The 23,943-nt window shown below is 42.8% G+C and overlaps 1 protein-coding gene across 50 annotated transcripts in view; it reads right to left on the bottom strand.

Moving 5' to 3' along the window:
- Positions 1-23,943, bottom strand: part of R3HDM2 (R3H domain containing 2) — a 192,342-nt gene that overhangs the window by 25,510 nt on the left and 142,889 nt on the right. For 17 of the 50 annotated variants that reach the window (XM_078336231.1, XM_078336239.1, XM_078336257.1 and 14 more), the window contains 7 exons: positions 23,201-23,341; positions 22,198-22,306; positions 19,396-19,491; positions 15,587-15,618; positions 15,435-15,488; positions 10,744-10,976; positions 7,186-7,352 (listed from right to left, as the gene is read on the bottom strand). In XM_078336231.1, the coding sequence (XP_078192357.1) occupies positions 7,186-7,352; positions 10,744-10,976; positions 15,435-15,488; positions 15,587-15,618; positions 19,396-19,491; positions 22,198-22,306; positions 23,201-23,341 (832 nt within the window). The remainder of the gene's footprint in view (positions 1-7,185; positions 7,353-10,743; positions 10,977-15,434; positions 15,489-15,586; positions 15,619-19,395; positions 19,492-22,197; positions 22,307-23,200; positions 23,342-23,943) is intronic. The other 33 variants (XM_078336242.1, XM_078336262.1, XM_078336240.1 and 30 more) reach the window with 4 other exon arrangements.

The following is a 23,943-nucleotide window of genomic DNA, read 5'->3' as shown; positions in this document are numbered from 1 at the left end:
GACAGTAAAGTGGTAAAAAAAAAAAAAATAGCTGAGTGCGGTGGCTCATGCCTGTAATTCCAGCACTTTGGGAGGCTGAGGCAGGTGGATCACTTGAGGTTAGGAGTTTGAGACTACCCTGCCCAACATGGTGAAACCCCGTCTCTACAAAAAAATAAAACAATTAAGCTGGGCATAGTGGCTGCATGCGTGTAGGAGGCTGAGGCAGGAGAATCACTTGAACCTGGGAGGCAGAGGTTGCAGTGAGCCAAAATCACGCCATTGCACTCCAGCCTGGGTGACAGAGTGAGAGTCAGTCTCAAACAAAACAAAACAAAACTGTGCCTGTTTTCCCCACACTTGTAAGTTGTGACTAGAGAGTAAAGTGAGAAGTGATGCTCCTCTTAGGCCTCCTCTAACTGGGGAAGGGCAGTGATATGGGCAGGGGTATCAGTGCTGTTTTTTTAGTTATTCCACAGCTATCCTCAACTATAGTTCTCTTCTTGAACAGTGTCAAACTCCAGAGCCAGGAAAGCTCTGAAAAACATGAGGAAATTTATTTTTAAAAATACTTAGGAATATACCTACCAAAGAAATCAAAAGACCTCTACATGGAAAACTACAAAATACTGCTGAAAGAAATCACAGACAACAAACAAAGAGAAACACATCTCATGCTCATGGATGGGTAGAATTAAAACTGTGAAATGACCATACTGCCAAAAGCAATCTACAAATTAAATGCAATCCCCATCAAAATACCACCATCATTCTTCACAGAATTAGAAAAAAACAATTCTAAAATTCATATGGAACCAAGAAAGAGCCCACAGAGCCAAACCAAGGCTAAGCAAAAAGAACAAATCTGGAGGCATCATACTACCTGATTTCTAACTATACTGTAAGGCCAGTCACCAAAACAGCATGGTACTGGTATAGAAATAGGCACATAAACCAATGAAACAGAATAGAGAACCCGGAAATAAACCCAAATACTTACAGCCAACTGATCTTTGACAAAGCAAACAAAAACATAAAGTGGGGAAAGGACACCCTCTTCAACAAATGGTGCTGGGATAATGGGCTAGCCACACGTAGGAGAATGAAACTGGATCCTCATCTTTCACCTTACACAAAAATCAACTCAAGATGGATTAAGGACTTAAACCTAAGACCTGAAACTATAAAAATTCTAGAAGATACTGGAAAAACCTTTCTAGACATTGGCTTGGTCACAAGAACCTAAAAGAAAATGCAATAAAAACAAAGATGAATATTTTGGACTTAATTAAACTAAAGAGCTTTTGCATAGAAAAAAAAAGAAAAAAGAGCAGAGTAAACAGACATCCCACAGAGTGGTAGAAAATCTTCACAATCTATACATCTGACAAAAGACAAATATCCAGAATCTAAATGAACTCCAACAAATCAGTAAGAAAAAAACAATCCCATCAAAAAGTGGGCAAAGGACATGAACAGACAGTTCTCAAAAGAAGATATACAAATGGCCAACAAACATATGAAAAAATGCACAACATCACTAATACTCAAGGAAATGCAAATCAAAACCACAATGTGATACCATCTTACTGCTGCAAGGATGGCCATAATCAAAAAAATCAAAAAACAATAGATCTTGGCAGCGACGTAATGATCAGGGAACACTTCTACACTGCTGGTGGGAAGGTAAACTAGTAGAGCTACTATAGAAAACAGTGTGGAGATTCCTTAAAGAACTAAAAGTAGAACTACCACCGGGTGCAGTGGCTCATGCCTATAATCCCAGCACTTTAGGAGGCTGAGGCAGATGGATCACCTGAGGTCGGGAGTTTGAGACCAACATGGAGAAACCCCGTCTCTACTGAAAATACAAAATTAGCTGGGTATGGTGGCACATGCCTGTAATCCCAGCTACTCGGGAGGCTGAGGCAGGAGAATGACTTGAACCCAGGAGGCGGAGGTTGCAGTGAGCCAAGATCGTGCCATTGCACTCCAGCCTGGGCAACAAGAGCAAAACTCCATCTCAAAAAAAAAAAAAAAAAAAAAAAAAAAAAGAACTACCATTTGATCCAGCAGTCCCATTAATGGGTATCTACTCAGAGGAAAAGAAGTCATTATATGAAAAAGATACTTGCACATGCATGTTTAGAGCAGCACAGTTCACAATTGCAAAATTGTAGAACCAACCCAAATACCCATCAATCAATGAGTGGCTAAAGAAACTGTGGTATATATATATGATGGAATACTACTCAGCCACAAAAAGGAATGAATTAACAGCATTTGCATGGGGAAAAAAACTGGATGAGATTAGAGACTATTATTCTAAATGAAGTAACTCAGGAATGGAAAACGAAACATCACATGTTCTCATTGATATGTGGGAGCTAAGCTATGAGGATAGCTTAGCTATCCTCAAAGGCGTAAGAATGATACAATGGACTTTGGGAACTTGTGAGGAACAGCAGGAGAGGGGCAAGGGATAAAAGACTACAAATAGGGTGCAGTGTATACTGCTCAGGTAATAGGTGCACCAAAATCTCACAAACCACTGAAGAACTTATTCATGTAACCAAATGCCACCTGTACGCCAATAACTTATGGAAAAATTAATTAATAAAAAAAAAGACTGGCCCTGAGGGATGTGGCTGCCACCTACTGGTGAATTCTGGGCTTGTTCACTGGCTCTTGGTTGCCTGATGACAAGAGGAGGCCCAGAGAACTCCTTTTCAAGAAGTATATTCATTTTAAGTAAATTGGGCAAAAGGGAGCCCCTGGCCCTTTAATCCTCACCCTCGCCCTTGATTTCATAAGCTTCGCTGACACACAATTTGAAGGCCTGCTTAGACAGAAGAGGTCTGCCAGGAAGGGAAAGAACATGGTTAGTAAGTACTGTTCCCGAACCTGGGGCAAATGCCTTGTGTGACAGAGTTAAAGGTAACAATCCTTCCTCAAGGTTTTGTTTGTTTGTTTTTGAGACGGAGTCTTGCTCTGTCACCAGGATAGAGTACAGTGGTGCAATCTTGACTCACTGCAACCTTTGCCTCCTAGGTTCAAGCGATTCTCCTGCCTCAGCCTCCCAAGCAGCTGGGATGAGAGGTGTCTGCCACCATGCCTGGCTAATTTTTGTATTTTTAGTAGAGACAGAGTTTCACCATATTGGCCAGGCTGGTCTCGAACTCCTCACCTTGTGATCCACCTGCCTCGGCCTCCCAAAGTGCTGTGATTATAGACGTGAGCCACTGCACCCAGCTCAATTTTTTTTTTTTTGACAGAGACTCACTGTGTTGCCCAGGCTGGAGTGCAGTGGCACCATCTTAGCTCACTGCAACCTCCACCTCCCAGGTTCAAGTGATTCTCATGCCTCAGCCTCCCAAGAAGCTAGGATTATAGGCATGCATCACACACCTGGCTAATTTTTGTATTTTTAGTAGAGATAGTGTTTCACCATGTTGGTCAGGCTGGTCTCAAACTTCTGGCTTCAAGTGATCCCCCTCCTTGGCTTTCCCAAGTGCTGGGCTTATGGGCATAAGCTACCACACCTGGTCTCAAAGTTTTTTTTTTTGTTGTTGTTTTAAATTTATTTATTATACTGTAAGTTCTCGGGTACATATGCAGATCGTGCAGGTTTGTTACATAGGTATGCAAGTGCCATGGTGGTGGTGTGCTGCATCCATCGCCTATCATCTTCATTAGGTATTTCTCCTAATATTATCCCTCCCCTAGCCCCCCACCCGCCTCAGTGTTTCCCTTTTACAGGAAAAGCTTTAGTGTAAGCATAGTGATGCTTGCGTACGCACATGGTCGCTTCTTTAATCCTTGCATTGTTATGTACCATGATAAACTGAACGATAATTATTCTCAGGCTTAGCAACGTCAGTCTAGGGAGCCCCAGTGCTGAAAGCCAATCAGGGAAAAATAAAGCAAAAGAAAGAAAGAAGATGGCAGTAGGAAGAGGAATAAAAAAATAAAGAGGGAGGGTGAAAAAGTAGAGAGGAGGTAGCAGGGCGCAGTGGCTCACGCCTGTAATTCCAGCATTCTGGGTGGCTGAAGTGGGCGGATCATAAGGTCAAGAGATGGTGACCATCCTGGTCAACATGGTGAAACCCTGTCTTTACTAAAAATACAAAAATTAGCTGGGCATGGTGGTGCGCACCTGTGGTCCCAGCTACTTGGGAGGCTGAGGCAGGAGAATCACTTGAACCCAGGAGGCAGAGGTTGCAGTGAGCTGAGATCGAGACACTGCACTCCAGCCTCGTGACAGAGTGAGACTCTGTCTTAAAAAAACAAAGTAGAGAGGAAAAAAAGTGAAATGGTGGAATAATTTTTAGCAGCTTCCATAAATGCTTCCAGGACACTAAAACTTGGATAAGATTCTTTCATTTGAAGTTACTGATCACAATTAATCTCAAGAACAAATTTCTTTTTTTTTTTTTTTTCCCAGATAGAGTCTCGCTCTGTCACCCAGGCTGGAGTGCAGTGGCATGATCTCGGTTCACTGCAACCTCCACCTCCCAGATTCAAGTGATTCTCCTGCCTCAGCCTCCCAAGTAGCTGGGATTACAGGTGCACATCATCACACTCGGCTAATTTTTATATTTTTAGTACAGATGGGGTTTCACCATGTTGGTAAGGAACTCCTGACCTAGTGATCTGCCCGCCTTGACCTCCCAAAGTGCTGGGATTACAAGCGTGAGCCACCATGCCTGGCCTCAAGAATGAATTTCTAAGGGAACAGGGATCTTTGTACCAAATAATGTTCCCTTATTACATAGGGAACATTACTTGCCACCCCACCCTCATCTGCCACCACACTCCCCACAGGAGATAAGCCAATGCCAATGATCCACCAATTAACCCTCACAATCCAGTAGCAGGGACAGAACCTGAGTAGAAGACTGGGGTTTAGGGCCAGTCACTTGGACATTCTGTATAAATTTTAGTCCTAAATGGTTCTTCTCTTATCTCTTTATTCCTCTCCCATTCTTACTGTGTGTTTCTAGGTATAAGATGATAGGTGGAAGGTGGAGGCAGATGGGAGACTAAGAGGGAGAAAAGGGAGCAAGACTATTAAAATACACATTTTAGGGGAAAAAAAAGGAAAATATTAGTACCTTGGAAAAGCAAGTCACACACAAAAACACAGTAGCAGATGGCAGAAGGAGAAGCACAGTTTACCCATTTATAGGTCTGAATTAAGACACAGAGAAAAGCACATACACACTATGCTTCAGTAGGGAGCAAGGTAAACTGAAGTGAACAAGACTTACTGGGGTAGATGGTGATAGAACAAGAAAGTTAGGACTACAGAAAGACCTGACTTAGATGACTGCAATGACTTGCATGTGAATTACATTTAGACACAAAGTAGGATTTTCTAGATCTCACTGTTCTTTATTTTAGCTTCATTTCACAATACTTGAGATGGGGCAATACTGGGACATTCTGGGGTGTTTCCACTCGTTTCTAGTTCATGGGGTTTTAGTGTTTGGGACTTGCTTCTTACATCTAGAGAAGAAATGTATCTAAGATCAAGCTGGACTAATAAGCAGGGAGATGAGGGAGCCTGGGATGTGAAATAAGAATATAAACTGCAGCAGAAAAGACTGTAGACGTATGGGCTTTCCAGCTACTAGAGAATACTTCAGGATAAAATATGGGACTCTCCTCATAAAGAGCTCTATTCATGTGAGAAGAGAGTAAGTGAAGAACTCAGCACAGCTCTGCTCAGAGTATTAAGGTGTATTAAGGAGTATTAAGGTGACTTTTTTTTTTTGAGACAGGGTCTGACTCTATCGCCCAGGCTGGAGAGTAGATCTCGGCTCACTACGCCTCCCAGATTCAAGCGATTCTCCTGCCTAAGCCCCCAGTAGCTGGGATTACAGGTGCCTGCCACCACACCTGGCTAATTTTTGTATTTTTAGTGGATACCGGGCTTCACCATGTTGGGCAGGCTGGTCTTGAACTCCTGACCTCAGGTGATCCATCCGCCTCAGCCTTCCAAACTGCTGGGATTATAGGCTTAAGCCAATGTGCCCAGCCTTAATGTGACTTTTAAACATAGTCACCTTAATGATGCTGGCCAGGCATGGTGGCTCATGCTTGTAATCTCAGTACTTTAGGGGGCAGAGGTGGGAGGATCACTTGAGCCCACGAGTTTGAGACCAGCCTGGGTAACATAAGCAAGACCCTATCTCAAAATAGTAACAATAATTTTTTTTTTTTTTTGAGATGGAGTTTCACTCTTGTTGCCCAGGTTGGAGTGCAATGGCATGATCTTGGCTCATCGCAACCTCCGCCTCCCGGGTTCAAGTGATTCTCCTGCCTCTGCCTTCTGAGTGCCTGGGATTACAGGCATGCACCACCACACCCAGCTAATTTTTTTGTATTTTTAGTATGGACAGGGTTTCTCCATATTTGTCAGCCTGGTCTTGAACTCTGGACCTCAGCTGATCCGCCCACCTTGGCCTCCCAAAGTGCTGGGATTACAGGCATGAGCCACCGCGCCTGGCCAAATTTTAAAAAAATTAAATACATAGAATAATGAGGTTCTGGTTTAGAATAGGACCTGATTCTTAAGCTGATGACCTTCCTGGTCTCCACAGATGCAAAACTTCACTTAAACTCTAGTTGGTACCAACATCTACAAGTCCAGCAAACGAAGGAGAAGGATACAGCCCTTCTGAGTCACAGAAAACAAAGACAACATGGAGTCTTTGTGTTTCATGGGATATATATGGCAGGGGTATTGAGTGTTATTTCTTTTTTCTCCAAACCTGAACACATAACTATGTGTTTATGGGTCCACACAGTGGGTCAGATGATGGCGGAAGTTATAATCTTTTCAAGTTCCATATGTAGATGTGATGGGAAAAAAATGACTTGTTAATTACACACAACATAGAGGGAGATGGGGTATAGTAGAAATGTGGTATGAAATCAAAGAGTCTACTGACAATGTTCAGGAAGCAGAGGAAGAAATATAGAGCAAAAAACTCCCAGGCTCACTCTACTGAGAGTTATTTGGTAAAACCTTTGCCCAGGGTTCTTCTTTCCCTATAACTAACAAGTGAGAAATGGGGGAGAGAGTGGCATGTCTCTAAAAACTGATCCTTCTTGCCACCTACAGCACAAGAGACATGACGGTACATCTAAAGCTTGCTTGAAACAGAGTGGAGGGGACTCTGACACTGAGTGGTGACTCACCTGTGAGATCATGTGATTATTCAAGGGTGGCTGTTGCTGAGGCGTGGGTGGGAGAGCAGGAAGTTGCTGCTGCTGCTGTTGCTGCTGGGCAGTACAAGGGAGAAGGCCCCGGACAGACTGGGATGAAGTGACCTGGTTGCACACTTCTGGGGCACCTAGTGCCATACCTAAGGCAAAGAAGAAACCCACCAAAAAGTTGTAAGCATAAGCCATGAACACATTATCGCTGGAAGGCTTAGTCAGAGGGCTCTACTTTTTCCTTGGCTTTCCTCTTTATTCCCTTTTTCCTGCTCCCCCACTGTCTTTTGAAGACTCATAGATAAGCACAGATGCATTAGAGCTGCCTTGATGATCCAAGTCCTCAGCTTAGCAGTACAGTAAGCAGTAAGTTCCTGTTCCTCCCTAGGGACAGGAACTACCTTGACTGTCAATGTTTGGTTATAAAACTGAACAAAATGTGAGGCTGCTGAAGCACCTCCCCTGTAGTGCCTGGAATCTGTCCATCACATGTAGATAGCTGAAAACATGAATGCCTACTTCCTGGGAAGGCATAGATTTTTGGTCTCTTAAGAGATTGGTCTTTTTTGCTGGGGGGTGAGGGTGGGCGGGGAATCTGTCTTCTCTTTGCTTTCTTCTCAATTTGCAACATTTCTTATAAAAGTTGCTGAGGGATGGGCGCGGTGGCTCACGCCTATAATCCCAGCACTTTGGGAGGCTGAGGCGGGTGGATCACCTGGGGTTAGTAGTTAGAGACCAGCCTGACCAACATGGTAAAACCCCATCTCTACTAAAAATACAAAAATTAGCCTGGTATTGGGGCAGGCACCTGTAATCCCAGCTATCTGGGAGGCTGAGGCAGAAGAATCACTTGAACCTGGAGGGTGGAGGTTGCAGTAAGCCCAGATTGCTTCACTGCACTCCAGTCTGGGCAACAAGAGAGAGACTCTGTCCACTACCCCCCACAAAAAAAAAGTGCTGAGAAAACTTCAAGCACACACATGGGCACATGCATACACACAACCTTTCCTTTATCCAACTATTTTTGCCACTTCTAGGCTCTCCAAGGCATGAACACATTCAACACAACATACTTTTATTGAATATCTACTAATGTGCCAGGTACTGTATAATGAACTGAAGACATAAAGGTGAGTGAAACACAGTCCTTGCCCTTAACAGCACAGAAACTTTCTTCTTTTTTAGAGACAGGGTCTCACTCTGCTGCCCAGGCTGGAGTGCAATGGCACCATCTTGGCTCACTGCAGCCTTTGCTACCCAGGTTCAAATGATTCTTCTGCCTTAGCCTCCCAAGTAGCTAGGATTACAGGCACCTACCACCATGCCCAGCTAATTTTTATTTTGGTAGAGACAGGCTTTTGTCACGTTGGCCAGACTGGTTTTGAACGCCTGGCCTTAAGTGATCTGTTTGCCTTGCCCTCCCAGAGTGCTAGGATTACAGGTGTGAGCCACCATGCCCAACCAACAGCACAAGAACTTCTGACAGGAGATGGACATCCACACGATAATTATACTCTGATAAGGATAAGGAATACATCACTGATATTGACAGTTGTATTAAAGCAAAGATGAGGAAGCAAAAACTCCTGGGAGGGTCAGGAAAGGATTTAAAGAGGGGTCAGCAAGAAAGCTGGAGTTGAAGAATGACAGATGCTTGGGAGACCAAGAGAGAACAAAGCTAATGCCCATATTCAAGAAATAGTTGGAGGGCTGGAGAAGGAAAGATCTGGAAATGAGACTGCAATGGCAAACCAGAGTCAGGAAGTTATGCTATATTAAGTAGTTTGGATTTTATGCAGGTGATGATGCAGAAATGAACATTTTCAAAAGGGTACTGAGGTGTTTAGATCTGTTTTAGATTCGCAAACTGGCTCTAAAAAGGGTTAAGCAGCCAGGCACAGTGGCTCACTTCTGTAATCCCAGCTAGTTGGGTGTCTGAGGTGGAAGGATCACTTGGGCCTAGGAGTTCAAGGCTGCAGTAAGCTATGATGGTGCCACTGCAATAAGGCCTGGATGATAGCAAGACCCCAACTCTTGAAAAAGTGAAAAAAAAAAATCAATAAAAAGAGCTGAGAATGGAGTAGGGATATCAGCTTGGGAGCTAGTGTCATAGTTACATAAAAGAAAACAAAGGCCTGGATAAAGGCTGAGGCAGTGGGATTAGAAAGGGGGTAACAGAGAAGGGCAGCAGAGACCTAGGGGTCAGAGGCAAAATCTTCAGCCCTACTGATGTCTTCTAAGGATAACTACCGAACTTCTGGGATGAGATTCAAGCAATTCTTCAAAGCGAGGAGGATAAAATAGAGGTTTAAATGCCGTTCTGCTAAGAGTGAAGCAGGAACAGATAGATGGAGGTTTTATAGCAGGAGAGCTGATAGGTGGTGACAGAGCTTTCATGTAGAACATAGGAGTGTCTGCTCCTTTCCACTGACTGAGCTTCAAGAAGCAGCCATAGTAGCATCCCTCTAAATTCTAGCCTTATGGCTGGTATCAATTAATTATAAACAATTAAACTCTAAGGACTCCCTCTGTTCTACAAAGCCTCTATAATCTCAAGGGTCACAAAATGAAAGTGGCTATCATTTTCATTTTAGGATATAACCTGAACCTGGGCTAATATGGATGTCCCACCTTAGTTGAAAATCAGAGAAAATCTAATACCAATCAATCTGTTTTTTTTTTTTTTCCAAAAAAAAGTTTGAAAGAACAAAAGGTCTGAAAGAAAATCAGGAAGACTAAATCCAAGCAAGGACACTGGATCCAAAATTCAAATTTCCCTTCCCCTGGGTATATTAGGTTTTCAGGAAACTATATTGGGACAAATGTTTTATTTGTTTGTTTATTTGTTTTTGAGATGGAGTTTCGCTCTTGTTGCCCAGGCTGGAGTACAATGGCATGGTCTTGGCTCACTGCAGCCTCTGCTTCCTGGGTTCAAGTGATTCTCCTGCCTTAGCCTCCCGAGTAGTTGGGATTACAAGCGCCTGCTACCATGCCTGGCTAATTTTGTATTTTTAGTAGAGACAGGGTTTCATCATGTTGGCCAGGCTGGTCTCGAAATCCTGACTTCAGGTGATCCACCAGCCTCAGCCTTGCAAAGTGCTAGGATTACAGGCATGAGCCACCATTCCCAGCCGGGACAAATGTTTTATTAAAAGTAAATATGGGTTGGGCGCAGTGGCTCACGCCTGTAATCCCAGCACTTTGGGAGGCCAAGGCAGGCAGATCACCTCAGGTCAGGAGTTCGAGACCAGCCTGGCCAACATGGTAAAACCCCATCTCTACTAAAAATACAAAAATTAGCCAGGTGTGGTGGCACAAGCCTGTAATCCCAGCTACTTGGGAGGCTGAGGCAGGAGAATCGCTTGAACTCGGATGGTGGAGGTTGCAGTAAGCTGAGACTGCACCACTGTGCTCTAGCTTGGGCAACAAAGGAGACTCTTTGTCTCAAAAAAATAAATAAATAAATAAGTATCAGTGATGTTTCACATGAGACAAGCAAGAAGGCATGGGAATGACATGGAAGGAAAGAAGCTGTCATACCTGGCCTGGAGATCCTTCCTGCACTGCTGCCTTTACAGCTGCCGATGCTGTCACCTCGGGTAAGGATGGAGATTCCACTGAAGCTGCTGGCTTTGGTGACAGGGGGTCGCATGCTCCGGACAGAGCCATCAGAGTCTGTGCTGCTCCAAGGTCGTGGCTCCAGGGATTTGAGTTCGCTGTCTGTGCTGCTCTGGCGGCTGCTTGAGGTGCGGCTCAGCCCTTCACGGTTCCCCCTGCAGAGACAACAGTGGTCAGAGCACCCCCCACCTACCACTTTAGCAGAAAGGCTAGGAGATAGTTCATTTCTATTCTCTCAATAACAAAGAATGGGTAAGAATTAAAGGGAGGATGGACACCGACTTATTGTTAGTTGGCTGGGCAACCAAGAGTTGATGGGAGCAGACAGAACAAGATCCAGTACAGTAACAAAGAACAAAGAGGCAAATCTGGAAGACAGCGCACTTGCAACTAATTTAATACATCAGACCAGAGGTGGATGGGAAACCATATACATGATGCTGAGATTGGCTGTGGTCTCTTCACCACCCTCTGAGGGAAATCCCACACATGCAGGAAATAATGGGGAACAGAGGGGTACCAGTTCCTCCTGAAAGTTCTTAAAATAAAAGGACTCCTAGAAGTTGCTGTTGCTAAAAGGCAGGAGTAGCCAATAACATGGATAAATCCCACAACAGGTCTTCCACATAACACATCTAAGCCAGCAGAGGTGCTGCTTATGGCCACCTTTCCAGGAGTTGCAAGAAGAGTATTGTGGACTAAAAGGGCACTGTGGAAAACTCAGTTTGGTAGTGTAGGATTGATCCAACCTGTTTTGTGGAAATTCCATGTTACTCTCTGCGAACAATTGGTTTCAGGATCTCTAAGGGCTGAAGTCCTCAGCAAATATGCTCTTGGGAATCAGGATGGCAAGGAGCAGGGGAGTTGACTGTGCCTAGTTGTCTTCATATTCATAATTCTATTTCCCTAACCAAAACTATTAAGAAAAGGCGTTTTCCCTCTTGTATTTGGCTCTGAAAACATCAGGGTTATTTTGATGTTATAATCACTGTCTATGATTATTAACAGCTGTATGCCTTGAGACAGCCAGGTTGGCCTGAAAACTCTGTCTTGTTGAGCTCTCACTACTTCTTAACCAGTAATTTTTCTTTCACACCCCACATCCCCAACAACTAGTGATCTCAGAAAAACAAATGGCAACAATTACAAATATTTTGGTATGTATAGCGAGGAATAATTAAGCAAAAAAATCATTATAGTTTGGGCTCCCTCCTTTTTACCACCATCCCATCAAAAGCAAATAGAAAACCCCATTCCAATCTCATTGGCTCCAAAGGCACTAGGCTCAGAGTTATTTTAATAGAGAAAGGTATTTTTCTTAAGGGCATTAATATGAAAGAAAACAGCTTTCTTTATTAGAATACCCACTCCAAAGGTACTATAGGGAAAATGGGCAAAATACATGCTAGGGTCCTTCTTTTAGGTTTTAGTGAAGCCAATCACAATGAGCTAAGAATACACTGGCACAACTGGTTAGGAACATGCTGATTCTTCTCTGCAACACCAAGAGTGAGTGAGTGTGTGTGTGTGTGTGTGTGTGTGTGTAAGCACTTAAATGCTTCTCTCTATATATAGTTAGATAATTTTTTTAAATTCCTGTTTCTCCAAAGCTTTATCCCTTTCCTTTGGAATATCAAAAGTAGAATGGGAAACAAGAAAAGTATAAGTTAGGGACTCTCCAGGAACAGAACCAGAACTGAAGTGAGAGACAATAGCTATATCTCAATGGACAAAGGCAAGTATACTAAGATGACTCAACAAAAATGCGTGTGTTTGTGGGGTACAGGTATACAGCAGTTGCAATAGATGGGGCTGCTCATTAGACAACAGAGCTTGAATTTTGCAAGACAAGTCCTAAAGGCCTTTTCCAACTGAAGTCAAACACTTTACTATCTGTTAGAGAAATCCTGCCATTTATTTTCTCTTGCTACTAAAGGTAGACAGTGAACAAGGCAACTTTAAACCCAATACCTTGGAAAGCTATAGCAGCACTTTTATACTAATCCAGTTTCCCCAAGATAGTGATGACCAAACATTCAAAATGTAGACTGCCTGATAATCTTCTGACTGACCTGGGTTAGTACACTACTCCCCTGAGACGTGGAGAATCTAAGTTGAGTCTTGGCAGGAAAAAGATCAATATTCCCTCTCTACAAATAAATAATTAGGGAAAGCTACCCAGATTCAATTCTGAGCACTGGATTGGGTTGTGTGTATGCTGGAAAGATGGAGGTAAAGGACAAAGAACAGTAACACCTCATATTCATGCAAAATCAGAGCCGATTCGTTTTTCCAAGCAGATTTAGTGCTGGTGAAAAGTCCAGCTTATTGGGTCTGGGGAATGGGTAGAGATGCCTGTGGAAAAGTGGCAATAAACATCAGTAAGGCCTCACTGTGGCTTATTTGTCAATGGAGCAGACTCTTCCAAAGAACTGGGAAGTTGCCATAGTTACTGCCAATGTGGATGATGGAATTTGGTTTACAGGTATTTGTTTCACAAACATAAACTGGGCCAGAAAGGCGTAAAGCAATTAGAGAAGATCAGCTTCTAATCATTGGCGTTCTGGCCTAGTATCCAAATAGAAGAAAAAGTTACTCCCTTAGGAGCCCATGATGTTGCATTTCAGATGACCCAGATCTTTAATTAAAGCTCAGCCTGAAAACCAGTAGCTTAAAAGGAGGTCTGGAGAGGAAAGGTCTGTACCTGCTCACTACATCCTTCAAGCTGTTATCTACACAGTTTGATGTACCTGATGCTCCACAGCACTAATAAGGGCATCATTCTAACCGGTGAATCTGGATTAGGGATCCAAATGGAACACTACTAAAAGAGGAAGGAGTGACATCTGTAGAGAGCTGATGTGGTGTAGTGATGAGAACACTAAACAACAGATCAGCTCTGGCCGAGTACAGTGACTTATAACTGTAATTCCAGCACTTTAGGAGGCCAAGACAGGTGGATCACCGAGGTCAACAGTTCGAGACCAGTCTGGCCAACAAGGTGAAATCCCACCTCTACTAAAAATACAAAAACTAGCTCAGTGTGCTGGCAGGTGCCTGTAATCCCAGCTACTCTGGCGGCTGAGACAGGAGATTCGCTTGAATCCAGGAGGCAGAGGTTGCAGTGAGCCGAGATCGCGTCATTGCACTCTAGCCTGGGTGACAAGAGTGAAATTCCATCTCAAAAAAAAAAAATCACCTCAATTTTTGCTACTATTAGCCATGTAAACTTGGCCAACCCACTTAATCTCTCTGCCTTTGTTTTCTTAGATGTAAACCAGCTGACCAAATTAGGAGTTGAGAGAACTGAATCAGATAAAGTATACTCTGGTGACTATAAACAACTGTGCATTAATTTATACGTAGGAGTTGGTTTAAAACTCCTATTTCTTACAGTTATGATGATCTATGACCATGAAGTATAGACTGTAGAGCAGAAATCTTGTTTTTTTGTTTTTGTTTTTAATGTGGGGGACTCTATCTCTACTACTACCAACAATGTAAGGCCCTCTCTGTCTGGGGTTTTCAGAAAGACCACAGGCGCAGGATAGTCTAGGAAAAAAAGAGTTCAAAGAGATGGAAAATCCTCTACCCCAAGAATGGGAAATCTCACTATCCCAGTTTCTACATGGTTTGGCTAGCTTTAGAAAGGACAACAGGGAAGGGACAACTAAAGCACAAGGAGTGAGATCTCAAATCTGAGTGAGTCAGATAGTCCTTACTTATCAAGTGTAGCAGTCAGTAAGAGAGAAACCCTTTGGAAAGGGTTAGACCTAAATTCTAGTGTTAAATACTCAGGTTCTCTGTATTTTCTAGTTTTTCCATTGGTAAATTGGGAAGAATATACTTAAAATCAGTTGGTAACAGAACAGATCCTAAAGTAGTGTTTCTCTTACCACTGCCGTGTATTATCCTCTGGGTCAGGAATGAGAGACTGAAATAAAAGGGAGGGTCTTATACCTGCTTTGTGGGGAAATGGAGAACATTAGGAACTGGGGAAGTTAATACAATGGGTTGCACCAGCATTCAGAGTAAGTAATGAATGATCATATGAAGGACATACTTTAAGTCCATTCTAAGGCAGACAGGTCCCTTAGGTCCTTTCTGAGGCCATCTTAACATTACATTGCCTCAAAGAGAAAACTACATAGACAGAGGTGTTCATATATATAGATATGTATTATTTTTCCTAAAGATATGTAATACTCCCTATGCTGGGTAAGGAATAACATCTATACATCTCTATAGAATCAGAAAAGGTAGCCAGAAGACACCCATTCTTTTACCTTACCATAAATATATTTGAATCTTTCAAAAATGCCCAATTCCAGCAAATGTATGGGAGGAAGCTGTACCTATCCCAGACACACCTATTTGGTCCCCTTTACCACCTATTTAGGACTCAAAATGAAATCAGCAACAATAAAAATAAAGTCATTGAGCAGGAGCCATTTTTTTTTTAATGGGGAAAAATATCCAACGTTGCAAAAACCACAAATTTAATTATTCCACAAGCAGCCATGCATGGAGCAAACCCACTCTGCTGAAAAGATTACAGCAAAACAAAATAAAATTAAAAATAAAAAAGAGAGATATAGATCACACAGAGGTACCTAAAAATCTGCCTTCTCTTGTGAGAGCTAGAAGAAAAGGCTTCTTTGGAGAGTCTGTTGGTTAACATCAAAGAAAAGCATCATTACAGGATTATATTAACCTCACTGTTAAAGCTCAATGAAAAGCAGGGAACATGCTAAGTGGTACTAACCTGATGTCATTTAGATATCCGTTCTGGCCAGTCTAGGTGAGGGGGAGAAAACGGAAAATAACTTATAAGAAAACAGCATGGCATAACCGAAAAGGATGTCCATGATGCTATGAATACCCAAGGTCCTCAAACCAAAGCTCACCCCACCAACAGGGAGAAAGGGGGCAGGGATAGGATGACCCACACCCACATACCCCATCTGACTTCTCACCTTTAATGGGAAAGAGCATTTGGTGGTTTTAACCTTCTGATAGAGTGTTTTAAAAAAGAGGCTGATAAAGGCAGGAGTGTGAAAAGGAGGAAGAGGAAAATATTAACCTAATTACTATTTCCTTTTTAGCTCTAAATTTATTGTTCTAAAGGTAAGCTGAGAATAATAATTGATGTCCTTGGTCCCAAAGAGTGTCTTCAAAGGAAGGGAAGAGGGAGACAAGAGAAAGAAACTTTGTTTTTGGAAATCATCTTCAATGGCTTTTCCATTTCTGTCTTCTACATTGGCCAAAATGAAAGACATTCTGACCTGAGACCCAAGGAGGGTGGGATATTGGGGAAGCAGATACTTTCAGAGCCTAGAAAAAATGAGAAAATTAAAAGCCTGAAATATTCCCTTTGGGGATCATTTCCTGACAAAGCCACTGAGCTGTGAGTGAAGTGAGCATTGTGGTGGATTCCCAAGCTTTATGAAAATGTACCAAGAGTGTCCAGCTGCTGAGCAGAGTGGGCTCCATGCAGAGCAGAGCCTATGCTGGGCAGCTTTTCCAATATACAGCTCAGGCTTCAGAGAAGGCTGCAGCAGCAGCATTTCCATCCAAACACCCTTCTTGCCACTTCCTTTCTTTTTGGCCTGCCTCCTGCTCCCACCCTCAGCCCCATAACTCTACCCCTAATCAGTTCCCTTTGGCCAGGCTCCTCTCCACATGGACTCTCTGGAGTATGATGGGCTTTGGCCACAGTTCTTTGTCTAGACTTTCTAAGATTCCTGATGCTTCTACCACAATAAGAGTTAGAAAGTGCTGAAATGAAAGTGGTAAATCTACAAGGATCTAACAAAGAATACATACATTAGTAGAGGCTTGAAGACTAGAAATCAGGAGAAAAAAAGAGAAGAGCTAACTTTGCCTTTGTTATGGTTGTAGGTAGATACAGTCCAATGCTGTACATAATTAGCTCTAATACACTACTATAAATTGCCTGTGCTTTCTGAACATCTGTAGCTTTGCTAATGGATGTCATAGTGTGGCAGTCATTTCCCATGTGTAAGTGAAGCAGAGGAACACATCACAGATAGTCAGCTAGGTTACAATGTCACTGGCACTTCTTCATCTAAAGAGCCCAGAGCTGAGCAAGCTATTGGGAGGTCGTTTACATGAGAGGTTAAGAGCATAGACTCTGGAGCCAGGCTGAATTCAAATACCTAACTCTTTTGCTAACTAGCAGTGTGACCTCACATGGTTGTTCAACCTTTATGTGCCTTAGTTCCACATTTATAAAATGGGGAAAATAACATAAGCTACTTCATATGCCTAGTATAAGGACTGAGTTAATCTATATCAAGTACTAAGAACAATGCCTAAAAGATAGTAAGTGATATATAAGTGCTTGCTATTATTATTGTTTTTTTTGAGACAGAGTTTCGCTCTTGTCGCCTAGGCTGGAGTGCAATGGGATGATCTTGGCTTTCTGCAACCTCCGCCTCCCAGGTTCAAGTGATTCTCCTGCTTCAGCCTCCCAAGCAGCTGGCTTTTATAGGCATGCACCACCACACTCGGCTAATTTTATATTTTTGTAGAGATGGGGTTTTTCTCCATGTTGGTCAGGCTGGTCTCGAACTCCTGACCTCAGGTGATCCACCCACCTTAGCCTCCCAAAGTGCTGGGATTACAGGTGTGAGCTACCATGCCCAGCCAGTGCTTGTTACTATTATCCACCAACCTGTATCTTACACGATTTAGGTGGTCATCACTGGTCACAGCCATGTACAAATGACATCTCTCCTCTCATTCTACCTATTGGTTTGTAGGTAAAGGTAGAGAACTGTCTTTGGGCTATGGTTGAATAATTTGGAAGATGAACTTTTCTGAGTCAGAATGGAAGTCTACATAATAGAAGGTAAGAAGATTCCTTCTCCTTGGACTTCAAGCCAGAAGGTGTGTTGTGTATCAGTTCCCAGTGAGGATCTCTGAGACAATGGAGCAAGTACATAGAGTTGTTCAGTTTTTAGTTGGTGGCCGGGCACGGTGGCTCATGCCTGTAATCCCAGCACTTTGGGAGGCCGAGGCGGGCGCATCACGAGGTCAAGAGATCAAGACCATCCTGGCCATGGTGAAACCCTGTCTCTACTAAAAATACAAAAATTAGCCAGGCGTGGTGGCATGCGCCTGTGGTCCCAGCTACTCGGGAGGCTGAGGCGGAAGAATTGTTTGAACCCTGGCAGAGGTTGCAGTGAGCCGAGACTGCACCACTGCACTCCAGCCTGGCAACAGAGTAAGACTCTGTCTCAAAAAAAAAAAAAAAAAAAAAATATATATATATATATATATATATATTTCCCTACCCCCCTTGTGAGAAAGGGGAGAATGGGGGAATGGGAGGAGACTAGTGTCCATCTAAGTATATTCATTAAAACTGATAATCTTTTGCCAGGCACAGTGGCTCATGCCTGTGATCCCAGCACTTTAGGAGGCTGAGGCAGAAGGATCACTTGAGCCCAGGAGTTTGAGACCAGTGTGGGCAACATAGTGAGACCCCATTCTACAAAAAATAAAAAAATTAACCAGGCATAGTGGTGCGTACCTGCATCCCAGATACTCAGGAGGCTAAGGCAAGAGGATCACTTGAGAGCAGGAAGTCGAGGGTGCAGTGAGCTGTGACTGTGTCACTGCACTGCAGCCTGGGTGACAAAGCGAAACCCTATCTCCAAAAAAGACAAAAAACAAAGAAAACCCTGACTATCTTTTGACAATGAAGGGAGACTGGCTTTCCCTCTTTGTTACTGATGTGATTGTGAGATGGTGCTCATATCTGGATCCTACATTTTCTGGAGATCTGTTTCCCTCTTGTATACCCACAACCTTTACTGAATTTCTGCTATTCTTCTCTTCAATCTGATAGGCAAAGGCAACCAGATACAGGGGTACCACGTATATTTGATATGGCCCACACATTTAAGAATAACGTTGCCTAAACTGATTCATGTTGGCTTTTAGCCCTAGGAGGTAGTCCTGTTGTAGGAAGCAAGGTAAGAAATATAGGAAGAAAGAGACTTCCTTTTCAGGTAGAGACTGGAGGGAATAGTGGTACTCTCTATGCATGTAGAATGTGGAGCTCACAGAGGATAGATGCCAGACCTATGCTCTATCGCCAATATATCCTAAAAATGAGGCTGGTCAAACAAGATGAATGTATAGCCTGTGTGAACGCTATGTCTTCCACTTAGAAGCAAAGATGCCTAAAATGGATAGAGGGAGTGAAAGAGTTAGGTAAGCAGGAGGAGGGTTTTATAGGCAAGATTCAGACCCTGCCAAAACCATTTCTATTTTCAGTCTAGCAAATTTACCAAATTCAGCCACTCCAAGTTTTAGTTCTCTTTGTATACCATATGGCAGAATGTATTGAAAATAATACAAGTGAAAGTCTGCAGCTTCCCAATAAGCCACATTTAGTTTTAGAGATCATATCTGGGGTTGGCTGATGTTGGTTAAAACAAACAAACAAACTCAATAACATTTGTGGAGGGTTCATTCCATTCACAATTCCAAAGATTAAGAGCTAAAAGCTATGGGCTGACAACTCTCAGATGCTACACTTACCTCTCGGGCAAATATTCTCTCTCGGACCCTTTGATATTCCTCCTCTCTCTCTTCTATTGACTTGCTCCTCCTTCCATCCTGCAATGGAACTCTGATCTAGATCGATGAGCAGAATTAAGCTAGTTAAGTTCTCCTCGTACTGCAAGCTCACTGCACACCAGCAAGGAAGAGAAACCGGGAAAGTTTATAGTTGCCATCAAAAAAATGGAAAAAAAAAAAAAAAAAAGAATAAAATTTCCAGTCCTGGAGAGGTTTCACTGGGTACATCTGACCATGCAGTCTGGGAGATCAGGTTTTCTGGATGGCTGGGGACTCTCCATCTCCCCACCCTGCCCACCCCCCAGGATCAAGAATAACAACTATTTACAAGGACTAGGTTGCTTCCCTCTAATAATCAGGTAGCCTTCACTCAGTAAAGATCGAAAAATGGCCCTGGGAAAAGGAACAACACTGCTTTAGAGGGAAAGCAAAGGACAGAAGGAAGCTGGAGAGGGAGAAGAAACAGGTGTTTAGCAGAGCTGAAAGTAGAGGAGGAGGTTTATAGAACTAGCACATGGCATTATTCCTTCTTTAGTTACTAATGCCATGGCCTGAAGACCCAAATCACAGCTCAGCAAGAGGGCCTTGGTAATGAATCCCAAGGGCGAAGCTAAACACAAAGCCTAAACACTTTTTTCCTCATCTTAACTGTATTAACTGGAGGTGAGGAAGGGGAGAGACAAATTACAGAAATAAAGAAGAAAGAGAACAGAGCAACATAAAGAGAAAGAAAAGGAGAACAGAATAGAAAGAAAGGACAGAGAAAGGAAGAGAAGTAAGTACAATGGAGGAAGGGGAGAGACAGAGATAACAAGGAAAAGAAGGAAATGGAGGACAGAGAACCTTACATTCTCTAGAAAATGTAGTGAGGAACCAGAAGGGATGGCTGGGCAGATCACCACCTCTGACTAGCCTACCATCTAAATCCTCATCACTATCTTCCCTCTCTTAGCCTGCAATTGGTGAACACTTTCTAGGGTAGGGCGTAATAGAGTGTCCTTTTCCATACTGCTCTTAAAGGCAAGGAGTTCCAAGGGAGGAAACTCATCAAGTCAATGTCACCAGGTTATAAAAGATTCTGACTTCTACTTCAGAGGCTTTGAAAGCTTCACATGAAGCAACTAAGGAGATTGCTGCTCTAGGCTGGTCTTCCTGACCTTTACTAATCTCCAAAAGTAGTCATAACTTCAAGAATATCAACCTTGCCTAGATTTAGTTCTCATTAGCTTCAAGAGCCTAAATCCTACCGAATATCCTTTTATAAATTCTATTTCAAGAAGACATAGGACCTCAAGGAGCTATATTGTTCTCAGCCCCTAGGTAAACCAATGGCAAAGGAGAAAGAACATAATGGGCTTTGAGGTCAGGCAGAATCTCAGCTCTGCCACCTCCCAGTAATACAACTTTAGGCAAATAACTTAACATCTCTTAGCCTCAGTTTTCTTATATGTAAAGTGGGGATAATAACCCCCATGGCATTGGGTTGTGAAGAGGATTAAAAGAGATAATGCATACAATGTGTTTAGAACACAGCCTAGTTCAGGGAAAACACTCAATAAGATAGTAATTATTATGCTTATTATTAGCATTACAGAGAGAAAGACAGAAAAAACCCTATTATGGATCAAGCCTGTAGCTGAGAGATGAAAAGTTCACAATAGGGACAGACTCTACTTAGCCCCAATGTCCCTCTAGGCCTGAATAATTCCTGATCCACAGAAAAAGGGTTTAGGAAAATGGAGAAGGGCATCAGGATGGAAAGGCTCTCATTTTTTAAAATTTTATTTGTCTTTTTGTATGTTTCTTTGTTTTCAATCAGTCCCAGAATGTTTTTCCACAATAGATAACGGCACTTTTCTCAAAAGGACTCCCTCAAATACTCAAGTAGCAAGCAGGAAAGGTCCTGGTCTCAAGACCATACAATATCCCAAGAAAACTAATTTTAACACTAGAGGTAAGATGTTATTATAGTTATTAATTAGCAAGATTCATATAGGCTCTACTCAACCACACTCTTCAAATCTAATTCCTTTTGGAGGCCAAGCTGGATCTAAACCTTCTTAGCTAACCCCCAAATAATCACTTACTATCTAAAGGGTAGGCCTGAGGTCAAAGCAATAGTCAGGCCCATTTAAAGGGATGGGATAGGTTGTTCACTTCTTACTCCCACCGCAGTGGATCACAAAGGGGATCTGTCTGAGGTTCCCAGGATCAAATGTCAAATTAACTCACTCACCTTGGTGGAAGGAGTTGGAAAAAGATTAAGGAGTTTGTAGGAAGGGATAGAAACACCTTTATAATTGGGTAAATTAGATCACAACTTTGCCAGTTCAAGGCTAGCCCTAAGCTAGGATAAGAGTTGAAGTGGGACAAAGTAGCTTTTTGTGGTTCCAAAGAAATCCCTAACTATTAAAGAAAAAAAAAAGAATGAAACCAACAGTTGGATCAAGGCTGAGGCAGGGATCACCTTGCTTTATCCAAAATGATGTGGTGTTAGAAGTCAGTGGAGACCCATGGAGTTCCAGGCCAAATGAGATCACCTAGCAAACCTCAGCACCATGTCTCTCCGGGGCTAAGAAGGTGGCATCCAGTTCAACAAATATACAGTCCTCAACGTTAAGCCAAAGCCAACTAAGTATAGCTCAGTACATTTCTCCGTACTAAGATATTTTGAGTTTTCTCCACCCCACAAAAATTCTTCTCCCTTCCCAGTTTCTCTTACTGCAGTCTCTCTCTATAGGCCCACCCCTTTCCATTCTTCACCTGGTTATCATCTCGGTCCATACTGGCATCATCTCTCTTGAGAATGAACCTCTGCTGAAATTCTGTATTCTTCTCATCCTTGATATGTTCTGAGAACCTCTGTTCAGGGCTGAGATTTGGAAAGAATTGTGAAAGGAAAGGAGAACAAAGACCCTTTTGTTAGGAAGCAGACCTACTAGGTACAGCTCTCCTAAATTATACACCTCACATTCAGGGAATTTCTGGATTAAGAAATTGAAACAGTCTCATGCAGGTTTTAATGAAATCCTCAGGGTCTGTTCTTCATATATCTATAACTTCTCCTCCTCCACAGTTATATCTGTCTCTTTCTCCATAGTTTTATCAGTGAAGTGAAGGGAGGCTAGGGCCAGACTTCAGGAAACATCAGTCCCTCTAGAATCTATCTCCAAGGCCTCAGAAAGAGTAGGAATTAATTATATAAACAACCCTCAATCCCAATCCCCTTCCCTGCAAAATACCTTTTTTTTTTTTGAGAGGAAGTCTCACTCTATCACCCAGGCTGGGCAGCAGTGATGTGATCTTGGCTCACTACAACCTCTGCAGCCCGGGTTCAAGTGAAACTCCTGCCTCAGCCTCCTGAGTAGCTGGGATTACAGGTGCTTGCCACTGTGCCCAGCTGATTTTTGTATTTTTAGTAGAGATGGAATTTCACCAGGTCTTGAACTCCTGACCTCGTGCTCCACCTGCCTCAGCCTCCCAAAGTGCTGGGATTACAGGCGTGAGCCACCATACCTGGCCATTTTAAAACTTTTTTTTTTTTTTTTTAAGTATAGAGATGGGGGTCTTGCTATGTTGACCAGGCTGGTCTCAAACTCCTAGCTTCAAGCAGTCTTCCCATCTTGGCCTCCCAAAGTGCTGGGATTACAGGCGTGAGCCACCATGCCCAGCCATCTGTAAGAGACATCTTGATTCTACACCTTCCTCTTCCACCCCAGCAGGTTATCCCAGGGAAGTCTTCCCAAATCATGGTTTCCTCCCTTACATTCTTGTGTTACTAGTTTTGTTGATGATGACAGCTTTCCCAGTTTGATCAACATTGTGGTCCATCCCAAAATAGGCAGCTACCCGGTGTAATAGCATCCGGTGATATGAGGTCATCTGAGGGAACTTCTTGAACTGGTTACTGAAGGGAAACCAGGGGGGAAAAAGTGATATGAGACAAACAACGGCAATAACAACCAATTTTAATTTTTTAAACAAGCATCTAAAGTGCAGAGTTTCTTAGGAGAAACAGACATATTATAAGGAATACAGATGTTTACTGAATGGGAAACAAACAGGTTTCTCTTAGTTTCTTTATCTACAGTATTCTGCAATTACTGTGACCTACTATCCTCATTAAGACTGCTAATTGCTGGGTATGGTGGCTCACACCTGTAATCCCAGCAGTTTGAGAGGCTGAGGCGGGCAGATCATTTGAGTTCAGGAGTTCAAGACCAGCCTGGTCAACATGGCAAAACCCCGTCTCTACAAAAAATACAAAAATTAGCTGGGCATTTGCCTGTAATCCCAGCTACTTGGATGACTGAGGCACAAGAATCGCTCGAACCCAGGAGGCAGAATTGCAGTGAGCTGAGACTGCACCACTGCGCTCCAGCCTAGGTGACAAAGCAAGACTCTGTCTCAAAAAAAGACTACTTATTAAGCCCTAGGTCCCACCCACCTAGATGATGTTTGACAAAGAAAAAGGAAGACATTTAAGAATAGTAAGATCTGGGACAAGGG

The sequence above is a fragment of the Callithrix jacchus genome, chromosome 9 (genome assembly GCF_049354715.1).
Source record: "Callithrix jacchus isolate 240 chromosome 9, calJac240_pri, whole genome shotgun sequence".
Lineage (NCBI taxonomy): Eukaryota > Metazoa > Chordata > Mammalia > Primates > Cebidae > Callithrix > Callithrix jacchus.
Note: the sequence above shows the minus strand (reverse complement) of the source record. Positions and strands in the feature narration are given on the sequence as shown.